General features: G+C 42.5%; 1 protein-coding gene and 1 long non-coding RNA gene across 3 annotated transcripts in view; one reads left to right on the plus strand and one right to left on the minus strand.

The window, feature by feature from the left end:
• Positions 1-14,211, minus strand: part of LOC118938203 (uncharacterized) — a 56,534-nt gene that overhangs the window by 37,328 nt on the left and 4,995 nt on the right. The gene's annotated exons all lie outside the window — the stretch shown is intronic.
• The window catches only part of LOC110513643 (arf-GAP with dual PH domain-containing protein 1), a 45,249-nt gene that overhangs the window by 1,241 nt on the left and 29,797 nt on the right, over positions 1-14,211 (plus strand). For both annotated transcript variants that reach the window (XM_090195547.1, XM_090195548.1), the window contains exons 2-3: positions 9,615-9,748; positions 10,285-10,376. In XM_090195547.1, coding sequence (XP_090051673.1) covers positions 9,615-9,748; positions 10,285-10,376 — 226 coding nt within the window. The remainder of the gene's footprint in view (positions 1-9,614; positions 9,749-10,284; positions 10,377-14,211) is intronic.

Genomic DNA, 14,211 nt, shown 5'->3' on the forward strand with positions numbered 1-14,211 from the left:
ACATAGAGGAGGGAGTAGAGCGGCATCTTGCCGCCCCGGGGTGTGGGCGGGCGCTGAACGGGGAGTTCTCCCAGGGCGCCATACAAGCTAGAACCGCCACAGACACTTGAAACAAATAGCCAAACCCAAAAACCGCAGACAAAACTGCTTTCTGCTACTAAGATCCGTGAAATGTAGGCTAAACTGACAATGGAGTGAAAAGCAGAAATCTCAACTAGCAAGTTGCAGCAGAACGGGAAGGGGGCAGAATTCTGGCAGGGGGGAGATTTTCGGCACAACACCGGCCCGCTCATTAGGCAGGATTAGGTGGCCGCATATGCATGGCGATAAGCGAGGGTGGCTTTTCTGAGCTAAACTGACCAAGACCCACCTCCAACAACACATAAGACCTCACATAATTCTGCCCAAAAACAATGACATATTATAACCAATGGCATAATTATGGGCTTTTTAGGTGAGCGCTGATGCCTGTCTGTGATAAGCAGTGCCCACTTTGTCAAAGGCAGGGAGGCAAGATACAGTGCCTTGCGAAAGTATTCGGCCCCCTTGAATTTTGCGACCTTTTGCCACATTTCAGGCTTCAAACATAAAGATATAAAACTGTATTTTTTTGTGAAGAATCAACAACTAGTGGGACACAATCATGAAGTGGAACGACATTTATTGGATATTTCAAACTTTTATAACAAATCAAAAACTGAAAAATTGGGCGTGCAGAATTATTCAGCCCCTTTACTTTCAGTGCAGCAAACTCTCTCCAGAAGTCCAGTGAGGATCTCTGAATGATCCAATGTTGACCTAAATGACTAATGATGATAAATACAATCCACCTGTGTGTAATCAAGTCTCCGTATAAATGCACCTGCACTGTGATAGTCTCAGAGGTCCGTTAAAAGCGCAGAGAGCATAATGAAGAACAAGGAACGCACCAGGAAGGTCCGAGATACTGTTGTGAAGAAGTTTAAAGCCGGATTTGGATACAAAAAGATTTCCCAAGTTTTAAACATCCCAAGGAGCACTGTGCAAGCAATAATATTGAAATGGAAGGAGTATCAGACCACTGCAAATCTACCAAGACCTGGCCGTCCCTCTAAACTTTCAGCTCATACAAGGAGAAGACTGATCAGAGATGCAGCCAAGAGGCCCATGATCACTCTGGATGAACTGCAGAGATCTACAGCTGAGGTGGGAGACTCTGTCCATAGGACAACAATCAGTCGTATATTGCACAAATCTGGCCTTTATGGAAGAGTGGCAAGAAGAAAGCCATTTCTTAAAGATATCCATAAAAAGTGTTGTTTAAAGTTTGCCACAAGCCACCTGGGAGACACACCAAACATGTGGAAGAAGGTGCTCTGGTCAGATGAAACCAAAATTGAACTTTTTGGCAACAATGCAAGACGTTATGTTTGACGTAAAAGCAACACAGCTGAACACACCATCCCCACTGTCAAACATGGTGGTGGCAGCTTCATGGTTTGGGCCTGCTTTTCTTCAGCAGGGACAGGGAAGATGGTTAAAATTGATGGGAAGATGGATGGAGCCAAATGCAGGACCATTCTGGAAGAAAACCTGATGGAGTCTGCAAAAGACCTGAGACTGGGACGGAGATTTGTCTTCCAACAAGACAATGATCCAAAACATAAAGCAAAATCTACAATGGAATGGTTCAAAAATAAACATATCCAGGTGTTAGAATGGCCAAGTCAAAGTCCAGACCTGAATCCAATCGATAATCTGTGGAAAGAACTGAAAACTGCTGTTCACAAATGCTCTCCATCCGACCTCACTGAGCTCGAGCTGTTTTGCAAGGAGGAATGGGAAAAAATGTCAGTCTCTTGATGTGCAAAACTGATAGAGACATACCCCAAGCGACTTACAGCTGTAATCGCAGCAAAAGGTGGCGCTACAAAGTATTAACTTAAGGGGGCTGAATAATTTTGCACACACAATTTTTCAGTTTTTGATTTGTTAAAAAAGTTTGAAATATCCAATAAATGTCGTTCCACTTCATGATTGTGTCCCACTTGTTGTTGATTCTTCACAAAAAAATACAGTTTTATATCTTTATGTTTGAAGCCTGAAATGTGGCAAAAGGTCGCAAAGTTCAAGGGGGCCGAATACTTTCGCACGGCACTGTATGTATGTATAGATACGTATAGCGGTAAGAATACTATATCCAGAGTCAGTACCATATTATAATGTACAGGGATACTGGATCTATAGAGGTAGATATGCATAGGGGTAAACATACTATATACAGGGTCAGTTCCATATTATAATGTACAGGGATACTGGATCTATAGAGGTAGATATGTATAGGGGTAAACATACTATATACAGGGTCAGTACCATATTATAATGTACAGGGATACTGGATCTATAGAGGTAGATATGTATAGGGGTAAACATACTATATACAGGGTCAGTACCATATTATAATGTACAGGGATACTGGATCTATAGAGGTAGATATGTATAGGGGTAAACATACTATATACAGGGTCAGTACCATATTATAATGTACAGGGATACTGGATCTATAGAGGTAGATATGTATAGGGGTAAACATACTATATACAGGGTCAGTACCATATTATAATGTACAGGGTTACTGGATCTATAGAGGTAGATATGTATAGGGGTAAACATACTATATACAGGGTCAGTACCATATTATAATGTACAGGGATACTGGATCTATAGAGGTAGATATGTATAGGGGTAAACATACTATATACAGGGTCAGTACCATATTATAATGTACAGGGATACTGGATCTATAGAGGTAGATATGTATAGGGGTAAACATACTATATACAGGGTCAGCACCATATTATAATGTACAGGGATACTGGATCTATAGAGGTAGATATGTATAGGGGTAAACATACTATATACAGGGTCAGTACCATATTATAATGTACAGGGATACTGGATCTATAGAGGTAGATATGTATAGGGGTAAACATACTATATGCAGGGTCAGTACCATATTATAATGTACAGGGATACTGGATCTATAGAGGTAGATATGTATAGGGGTAAACATACTATATACAGGGTCAGTACCATATTATAATGTACAGGGATACTGGATCTATAGAGGTAGATATGTATAGGGGTAAACATACTATATACAGGGTCAGTACCATATTATAATGTACAGGGATACTGGATCTATAGAGGTAGATATGTATAGGGGTAAACATACTATATACAGGGTCAGTTCCATATTATAATGTACAGGGATACTGGATCTATAGAGGTAGATATGTATAGGTGTAAACATACTATATACAGGGTCAGTTCCATATTATAATGTACAGGGATACTGGATCTATAGAAGTAGATATGCATAGGGGTAAACATACTATATACAGGGTCAGTACCATATTATAATGTACAGGGATACTGGATCTATAGAGGTAGATATGTATAGGGGTAAACATACTATATACAGGGTCAGTACCATATTATAATGTACAGGGATACTGGATCTATAGAGGTAGATATGTATAGGTGTAAACATACTATATACAGGGTCAGTTCCATATTATAATGTACAGGGATACTGGATCTATAGAAGTAGATATGCATAGGGGTAAACATACTATATACAGGGTCAGTACCATATTATAATGTACAGGGATACTGGATCTATAGAGGTAGATATGTATAGGGGTAAACATACTATATACAGGGTCAGTACCATATTATAATGTACAGGGATACTGGATCTATAGAGGTAGATATGTATAGGGGTAAACATACTACAGGGTCAGTACCATATTATAATGTACAGGGATACTGGATCTATAGAGGTAGATATGTATAGGGGTAAACATACTATATACAGGGTCAGTACCATATTATAATGTACAGGGTTACTGGATCTATAGAGGTAGATATGTATAGGGGTAAACATACTATATACAGGGTCAGTTCCATATTATAATGTACAGGGATACTGGATCTATAGAGGTAGATATGTATAGGGGTAAACATACTATATACAGGGTCAGTACCATATTATAATGTACAGGGATACTGGATCTATAGAGTTAGATATGTATAGGGGTATGGTGACTAGGCATCAGGATATATGATTAACAGAGTAGCAGCAGCGTATGTAATGATTGTATCTGACTGGGAGTGTGTAGTCTATAAATGTGTGTATATGTTATGTGTGTGTGAGTAAATGATGGAGAGAGTGTATTTGTATTTATTGTGAATCCCCATTAGCTGCTGACCAAGCAGCAGCTCCTCTTCCTGGGGTCCGGCAAAATGAAGGCAATTTATGCCATTTTAAAAACATTACAATACATTCACAGATTTCACAACACACTGTGTGCCCTCAGGCCCCTACTCCACCACTACCACATATCTACATTTCAATGTGTATGTATAGTGTGTATGTTATCGTGTGTGTGTGTATGTTATCGTGTGTGTGTGTGTGTGTGTGTATATGTTATCGTGTGTGTGTGTGTGTATGTTATCGTGTGTGTGTGTGTGTGTGTATGTTATCGTGTGTGTGTGTGTGTGTGTGTGTGTATGTTATCATGTGTGTGTGTATGTGTGTGTGTGTGTGTGTGTGTGTGTCTGTGCTAATGTTTCTGTTGCTTCACAGTCGCTGTTCCATAAGGTGGATTCTTTTTCATCTGTTTTTTAAAATCACATTTTACTGCATCAGTTACCTGATGTGGAATAGAGTTCCATGTAGTCATGACTCTATGTAGTACTGTGTGCCTCCCATAGTCTGTTCTGGACTTGGGGACTGTGAAGAGACCTCTGGTGGCATGTCTTGTGGGGTATGCATGGGTGTCCGAGCTGTGTGCCAGTAGTTTAGACAGACAGCTCGGTACATTCAGCTTGTCAATACCTCTCATAAATACAAGTAGTGATGAAGTCAATCTCTCCCCCACTTTCAGCCAGGAGAGATTGACATGCGTATTATTTATATTAGCTCTCTGTGTTAGAGGTCGACCGATTAATCGGAATGGCCGATTAATTAGGGCCGATTTCAAGTTTTCATAACAATCGGTAATCTGCATTTTTGGACACGGTTTATGGCTGATTGCACTCCACGAGGAGACTGCGTGGCAGGCTGACTACCTGTTATGCGAGTGCAGTAAGGAGCCAAGGTAAGGTGCTAGCTAGCATTAAACTTATCTTATAAACAAACAATCAATCTTCACATAATCACTAGTTAACTACACAGGGTTGATGATATTACCAGGTTAACTAGCTTGTCCTGTGTTGTATATAATCAATGCGGTGCCTGTTAATTTATCATTGAATCACAGCCTACTTCGCCAAACGGGTGATGATTTAAAAAGCGCATTCGTGAAAAAAGCACTGTCGTTGCACCAATGTACCTAAACATCAACATCAATGCCTTTCTTTAAAATCAATACACAAGTATATATTTTTAAACCTGCATATTTAGGTAATATTGCCTGCTAACATGAATTTCTTTTAACTAGGGAAATTGTCACTTCTCTTGCGTTCTGTAAATTGCAGTCCGGGTATATGCAGCAGTTTGGGCCGCCTGGCTCATTGCTAACTGTGTGAAGACCATTTATTCCTAACAAAGACCGTAATTAATTTGCCAGCATTGTACATAATTATGACATAACATTGAAGGTTGTACAATGTAACAGCAATATTTAGACCTAGGGATGCCATCCGTTAGATAAAATACGGAACGGTTCCGTATTTCACAGAAAAAATAAACATTTTGTTTTCGAAATGATAGTTTACGGATTTTACCATACTAATGACCTAAGGCTCGTATTTCTGTGTGTTATGTTATAATTAAGTCTATGATTTGATAGAGCAGTCTGACTGAGTGATGGTAGGCAGCAGCAGGCTCGTAAGCATTCATTCAAACAGCACTTTCGTGCGTTTTGCCAGCAGCTCTTCGCTGTGCTTCAAGCATTGAGCTGTTTATGACTTCAAGCCTATCAACTCTCGAGATTAGGCTGGCAATACTATAGTGCCTATAAGAACATCCAATAGTCAAAGGTATATGAAATACAAATGGTATAGAGAGAAATAGTCCTATAATTCCTATAATAACTACAACCTAAAATGTCTTACCTGGGAATATTGAAGACTCATGTTAAAAGGAACCACCAGCTTTCATATGTTCTCATGTTCTGAGCAAGGAACTGAAACGTTAGCTTTTTTACATGGCAAATATTGCACTTTTACTTTCTTCTCCAACACTTTGTTTTTGCATTATTTACACCAAATTGAACATGTTTCATTATTTATTTGAGACTAAATTGATTGTATTGATGTATTATATTAAGTTAAAATAAGTGTTCATTCAGTATTGTTGTAATTGTCATTATTACAAATATATATATATAAATCGGCCGATTAATCGGTATCAGCTTTTTTTGGGGTCCTCCAATAATAGGTACCGGCGTTGAAAAATCATAATCGGTTGACCTCTGCTCTGTGTACATCCAAGGGCCAGCCGTGCTGCCCTGTTCTGAGACAATTTCAATTTTCGTAAGTCCTTTTTTGTAGCACCTGACCACACAACTGAACAGTAGTCCAGGTGTGACAATAGTAGAGTCTGTAGGACCTGACAACACTACTGAACAGTAGTCCAGGTGTGACAACACTAGAGTCTGTAGGACCTGACAACACTACTGAACAGTAGTCCAAGTGTGACAATAGTAGAGTCTGTAGGACCTGACAACACTACTGAACAGTAGTCCAAGTGTGACAATAGTAGAGTCTGTAGGACCTGACAACACTACTGAACAGTAGTCCAGGTGTGACAATAGTAGAGTCTGTAGGACCTGACAACACTACTGAACAGTAGTCCAGGTGTGACAATAGTAGAGTCTGTAGGACCTGACAACACTACTGAACAGTAGTCCAGGTGTGACAAAACTAGAGTCTGTAGGACCTGACAACACTACTGAACAGTAGTCCAAGTGTGACAATAGTAGAGTCTGTAGGACCTGACAACACTACTGAACAGTAGTCCAGGTGTGACAATAGTAGAGTCTGTAGGACCTGACAACACTACTGAACAGTAGTCCAGGTGTGACAATAGTAGAGTCTGTAGGACCTGACAACACTACTGAACAGTAGTCCAGGTGTGACAAAACTAGAGTCTGTAGGACCTGACAACACTACTGAACAGTAGTCCAGGTGTGACAATAGTAGAGTCTGTAGGACCTGCCTTGTTGATAGTGCTGTTAAGAAGGCAGAGCATCACTTTACTATGGACAGACTTCTCCCCATCTTAGCTACTGTTGTATCAACATGTTTTGACCATGACAGTTTTCAACCCAGTGTTACTCCAAGCAGTTTAGTCTCTCAACTTTCTCAGTTTCCACATGATTTATTACAAGATGTAGTTGAGGTTTAGGGTTTAGTGAGTGTTTTGTCCCAAATACAATGCTTTTAGTTGAAATATTTAGGGCTGACTTATTCCCTGCCACCTATTCTGAAACTAACTGCAGCTCTTCATTAAGTGTTGCAGTCATTTCAGTCGCTGTAGTAGCTGACGTGTATAGTGTTGAGTGTTGCAGTCATTTCAGTCGCTGTAGTAGCTGACGTGTATAGTGTTGAGTGTTGCAGTCATTTCAGTCGCTGTAGTAGCTGACGTGTGTAGTGTTGAGTGTTGCAGTCATTTCAGTCGCTGTAGTAGCTGACGTGTGTAGTGTTGAGTGTTGCAGTCATTTCAGTCGCTGTAGTAGCTGACGTGTATAGTGTTGAGTGTTGCAGTCATTTCAGTCGCTGTAGTAGCTGACGTGTATAGTGTTGAGTGTTGCAGTGATTTCAGTCACTGTAGTAGCTGACGTGTATAGTGTTGAGTGTTGCAGTCATTTCAGTCGCTGTAGTAGCTGACGTGTATAGTGTTGAGTGTTGCAGTCATTTCAGTCGCTGTAGTAGCTGACGTGTATAGTGTTGAGTGTTGCAGTCATTTCAGTCGCTGTAGTAGCTGACGTGTGTAGTGTTGAGTGTTGCAGTCATTTCAGTCGCTGTAGTAGCTGACGTGTGTAGTGTTGAGTGTTGCAGTCATTTCAGTCGCTGTAGTAGCTGACGTGTATAGTGTTGAGTGTTGCAGTGATTTCAGTCACTGTAGTAGCTGACGTGTATAGTGTTGAGTGTTGCAGTAATTTCAGTCGCTGTAGTAGCTGACGTGTATAGTGTTGAGTGTTGCAGTCATTTCAGTCGCTGTAGTAGCTGACGTGTGTAGTGTTGAGTGTTGCAGTCATTTCAGTCGCTGTAGTAGCTGACGTGTGTAGTGTTGAGTGTTGCAGTCATTTCAGTCGCTGTAGTAGCTGACGTGTATAGTGTTGAGTGTTGCAGTGATTTCAGTCACTGTAGTAGCTGACGTGTATAGTGTTGAGTGTTGCAGTCATTTCAGTCGCTGTAGTAGCTGACGTGTGTAGTGTTGAGTCACCCACATACATAGACACTCTGGCTTTACTCAAAGTCAGTGGCATGTCCTTAGTAAAGGTTGTGTGTGTGTTGGAGCGTCAGTGTGTGTAGTGTGTAGGGCTCTGCGAGGGTGCTTAGAGACAGTACAAAAATAAGAACAAAGGACAACATAGATAGTCTGTGTAGCCATTGTGTTAGCTATGTGGCAGTCTGATGGCATGAGGACAGAAGAATGCTGGGCAGCATACTGCAGTAGTCCCTGGACAAGACATGCACTGACTACACTCACACGTTAATAATGGCATCTGCCAAGTCACTCGTGAAGTCACTCATAAAATGTCATTTATGTATGGGGAATAGGCCAGTTTAGTACCCAAAGGTCCCAATACACGGGGCAATAACATGCGTTTATAAGTAGCATTCAAATCTTTTTTGAAATTGATTCCCCCGCAGTCTGAAATGAGTGTTGGTTATTCAGGCACATCTAGATGTGAAACAGGCCTCCTCAGCGCTCCAGACATCATCATGTGATTATCAGAATGAAAGAAAGTAGGATATGAAAGGGAACAACAGTAAGACATTCTGTAGGTTAACACTACTGTAGGCTACCGGATCACTTCCAACAGAACAGACCTATAGGTCTACCGCAATGTAGACGCACGCAGGGTTTCTGTGGCCTACGCTGACTTTGTCATAGGGGATACAACGGTGTAGTAGGTTAAAGACACACACACACACACACACTCCGTCGGTTGGTAGCTGGCCCTGCACCAGGCTGTGTCAGGTAGATAAGATGGGTGTGGTCAAGCTAAAGTAAACAGGTATGAGCCAATCGAGGGAGATGGGAGACATTCAGTACAAATGTTAAATGAAAAGGAAGGTTTCTCTTCCCTGACTGCCTCCATATCTACCCTGAAGGTATGTGGTCCAGCACTTTGTACTGAGTTGTAGTGTGGTATGTTGTTGTACGTCCTATACACCTTATCATTGGATCTTCACAGAGAATCTGCTCCTTACTCAAGAGGGCAAAGGTCAAAGCAAGCATTCCAAGTGTTTTCGATGTGAAATGTCGTTTTTTCTAAAAGTATTCCATTTGAGCTAGTACCACAAACTCCCAATGAAACCACACACCTCTCTCTGTTGTTCTCTGTTCTTCTTCTCTCTCTCTCCCTCCTTGCCTCCATCCATCCCTCCATCAGATCCTAGTTGGGGCTCCTGTTCCTTAGGAGTGTTCATCTGTGTTCAATGTTCCGGGATCCACAGGAATATTCCCGACATCGGAATGAAGGTCAAATCCCTCAGCCTCTCCCGCTGGGAAGACCAGGAAGTGAAGGTGAGCTGCTTACCAAAATGACCCAAATCACAATATTTCTTCAAATCCAATCGGCTCTGGGTTCATCGCTATTTTTAAATCATTTCAAATGCTTTATCTGTGCTTGATTGAGCTTGCCTGGCTTGACAGACCGACAGAGTCGTCCCAAAATGGCAAACCCCGCCCATCTGTCACTCCAGGCAGGCTAGAGCTGACGCTCAAAATACTTGAAAGATTTGAAATCGTTTTTGAACCCAGTTCTGAATCCATGACTATACATAGTCATGTATGACTGAGTCATAACTCCGTGATGAACCTGACATGAATATGAAATGAAACAGGCTTTTGTCCCGTCCATCCTGAAGAATAGGACATTATCCTGTAGGAAATGAATGGTCGTGCTGCATATTTAACATTCAAAACAATCCACTGGGAGGAATTGTCTGTGTTTAGCTAATACGTGGTATGACACATGCAATCATGACTCATCCGCCCGTCTGTTCTGTCTCTCTCAACTTCTCTCTTTCTCTGTGTGTGTGGGTGGGTGTGTGTTACAGTTCATGGCGGAGAATGGGAACGAATTGATGAAGCAGAAATATGAGGCGTTTGTTCCTGTCTACTACTACAAACCTACCCACAAAGACTGCCAGTAAGTGTGCCTGTGCGCTTGTGTGCGTGTGTGTGTGCGTGTGTGTGTGTGTGTGTGTGTGTGTGTGTGTGGTGACCATGGCAACGGGACCATTGTAATAATGACATTGTGATGATTGGGATATTTTTGGGGACTCATGGCAAAGAGGCACTGGCTAGGGCAGGATACTGAAAGGAACACACACACACACACACACACACACACACTGTCTATTCTCTATCATGATCAATCCATTAGAAAGACATTAGGATGAAGTGCACATTGTAATAGGTTCCATAATAACATCAGAGGTTGATTTCCTGTGATGTTTAACGTGTAGGAGGAGGAATCATTGAGTTTCAGTCATGTGTTTTAGACTAGTTATAGGATATGTTTCCTTGTTCATTATTTCCTCGCTTTCTCTCTCTCTCTCTCTCTCTCTCTCTCTCTGTCTCGCTCTCTCTCTCTCTCTCTCTCTCTGTCTCGCTCTCTCTCTCTCTCTCTCTGTGTCTTTCTCTCTCTCTCTCTCTCTCTCTCTCTCTCTCTCTCTCTCTGTCTCGCTCTCTCTCTCTCTCTCTCTCTCTCTCTCTGTCTCGCTCTCTCTCTCTCTCTCTCTCTCTCTCTCTGTCTCGCTCTCTCTCTCTCTCTCTCTCTCTCTCTCTGTGTGTCTCTCTCTCTCTCTCTCTCTCTCTCTCTCTCTCTCTCTCTCTCTCTCTCTCTCTATTCATTTTAAGGGCTTTATTGGCATGGGAAACAAATGTTTATATAAGGTAGATAATAAACAAAAGTGAAATAAACAATAAAAAGTGAACAGTAAATATTACACTCACACAAGTTCCAAAATAATAGAGACATTTTAAATGTCATATTACCTCTACTATATTTACAGTGTTGTAATGATAGTTAGAGTACAAAGGGGAAATTACATAAAGGTGGTATTTACAATGGTGTTTGTTCTTCACTGGTTGCCCTTTTCTTGTGGCAACAGGTCACAAATCTTGCTGCTCTGATGGCACACTGTGGAATTTCACCCTGTACATATGGGACTTTATCAAAATTGGGTTTGTTTTTAAATTCTTTGTGGATCTGTGTAATCTGAGGGAAATATGTATCTCTAATATGGTCATACATTGGGCAGGAGGTTAGGAAGTGCAGCTCAGTTTCCACCTCATTTTGTGGGCAGTGAGCACATAGCCTGTCTTCTCTTGAGAGCCATGTCTGCCTACGGCGGCCTTTCTCAATAGCAAGGCTATGCTCACTGAGTCTGTACATAGTCAAAGCTTTCCTTCAGTTTGGGTCAGTCACAGTGGTCAGGTATTCTGCCACTGTGTACTCTCTGTTTAGGGCCAAAAAGCATTCTAGTTTGCTCTGTTTTTTGTTAATTCTTTCCAATGTGTCAAGTAATTATCTTTGTGTTTTCTCATGATTTGGTTGGGTCTAATTGTGTTGCTGTCTTGGGGCTCTGTGTGTTTGTGTTTGTGAACAGAGCCCCAGGACCAGCTTGCTTAGGGGACTCTTCTCCAGGTTCATCTCTCTGTAGGTGATGGCTTTGTAATTGAAGGTTTGAGAGTCGATTCCTTTTAGGTTGTTGTAGAATTTAACAGCTCTTTTCTGGATTTTGATAATTAGTGGGTATCGGCCTAATTGTGCTCTGCAGGCATTATTTGGTGTTCTACGTTGTACACAGAGGATATTTTTGCAGAATTTTGCATGCAGAGTCTCAATTTGGTGTTTGTCCCATTTGGTGAATTCTTGGTTGGTGAGCAGACCCCAGACCTCACAACCATGAAAGGCAATATAACTGATTCAAGTATTTTTAGCTAGATCATAATTGGTATGTCAAAGTTTATTTTCCTTTTGATGGAATAGAAGGCCCTTCTTGCCTTGTCTCTCAGATCGTTCACAGCTTGTGGAGGTTACCTGTGGCGCTGATGTCTAGGCCGAGGTATGTATAGTTGTTTGTGTGCTCTCGGGCAACGGTGTCTGAATCATTCCTGCGCCTGTGCATTCCTGCGCCTGCCTCCCGACTCATTCATACCAGCGTGACTGAAATAGTGAGATAACAGTCTCAGGTGTCAGTGTGGTTTGTGTCTTGGCCCCTTTCACCAGGGTTTTAGACAAAAAAACATGATCTGCTGTTATGTGGCAGGTAATCCTTACTTTATGTTTTAATGAGTGTCAGAGATACCTGATGTTTTCTGTGTGTGTGTGATGGTTTGTTTGAATGCGTGTCGTGTGTTGTGTTTATCTCACGCTGGGACCGATGGCTTGTCTCGTCCGTTTTGTCTCACCGTCGTCTCGTCTTCGTCTCGTAATCAGCAACGCTAATCCTTTCATCAGCTCTCTGGGCTTCCCAGCAGTCATCAGACAGCACTCAGCATGGACACACACACACACACACACACACACACACACACACACACACACAGACACACACACACACACACAGACACAGACACAGACACACACAGACACACACACACACACACACAGACACAGACACAGACACACACAGACACACACACACACACACAGACACACACACAGACACACACACAGACACAGACACAGACACACAGACACACACACACACACACACACACACACACACAGACACAGACACAGACACACACACACACACACACACACACAGACACACACACACACACACACACACACACACACACACACACAGACACAGACACACACACACATACACACACACACACACACACACACACACACACACACACACACACACAGACACACACACACACACACACACACACACACACACACACACACACACACACACACACACAGACACAGACATAGACATAGACATAGACATAGACACATGCACACGCATAAACGCACACACCTCCCATCTGGTTATTATGTAGTCTGGCTGATTGCAGTACCTGACATGGACGGTTGTGTCTGAAGAGATGGCGGGAGGGAGGGAGGGAGAGGGAGGAGGGAGGAAAGAGGGAGGGAGGAGGTAGAGAGAGGGGGGAGGGAGAGAGAGGAAAAAGGGAGAGTGCTTCTCTTTGTCTCTGAAGCTGTACACTGATCCCAGCTCTAATGTTAATGAACACTTCACATTTTCCTTGCTGCCAAATGTCACATATTGCACACACACACACACGCGCACACACACACACACACGCACGCACGCGCGCGCACACACACACACACACACACACACACACACAGACACACACAGACACACACTGGAGTGATAGAATCCAACCTGATCTGGGAATTTGCAGTAATATGGATGAATGTTTATTTTTGACCTATTCATTCCACGTGGTTACAGATAATGAGCTGTTTCCATCAGTATCATCAAGAACTCTCTCTGATTGTTAGATCATTGTGAACTGCTGTGGTACAGTGGTATCAATAGTGTTCTCTGAGCCTCGTGAGGTCAGGCCCAGTGCTGTGGTACAGTGGTATCAATAGTGTTCTCTGAGCCTCGTGAGGTCAGGCCCAGTGCTGTGGTACAGTGGTATCAGTAGTGTTCTCTGAGCCTCGTGAGGTCAGGCCCAGTGCTGTGGTACAGTGGTATCAGTAGTGTTCTCTGACTCTGAGCCTCGTGAGGTCAGGCCCAGTGCTGTGGTACAGTGGTATCAGTAGTGTTCTCTGACTCCGCCTCGTGAGGTCAGGCCCAGTGCTGTGGTACAGTGGTATCAGTAGTGTTCTCTGACTCTGAGCCTCGTGAGGTCAGGCCCAGTGCTGTGGTACAGTGGTATCAGTAGTGTTCTCTGACTCAGCCTTGTGAGGTCAGGCCCAGTGCTGTGGTACAGTGGTATCAGTAGTGTTCTCTGAGCCTCGTGAGGTCAGGCCCAGTGCT

Source organism: Oncorhynchus mykiss, chromosome 13 (assembly GCF_057628025.1).
Source record: "Oncorhynchus mykiss isolate SJ-2025 chromosome 13, ASM5762802v1, whole genome shotgun sequence".
NCBI lineage: Eukaryota > Metazoa > Chordata > Actinopteri > Salmoniformes > Salmonidae > Oncorhynchus > Oncorhynchus mykiss.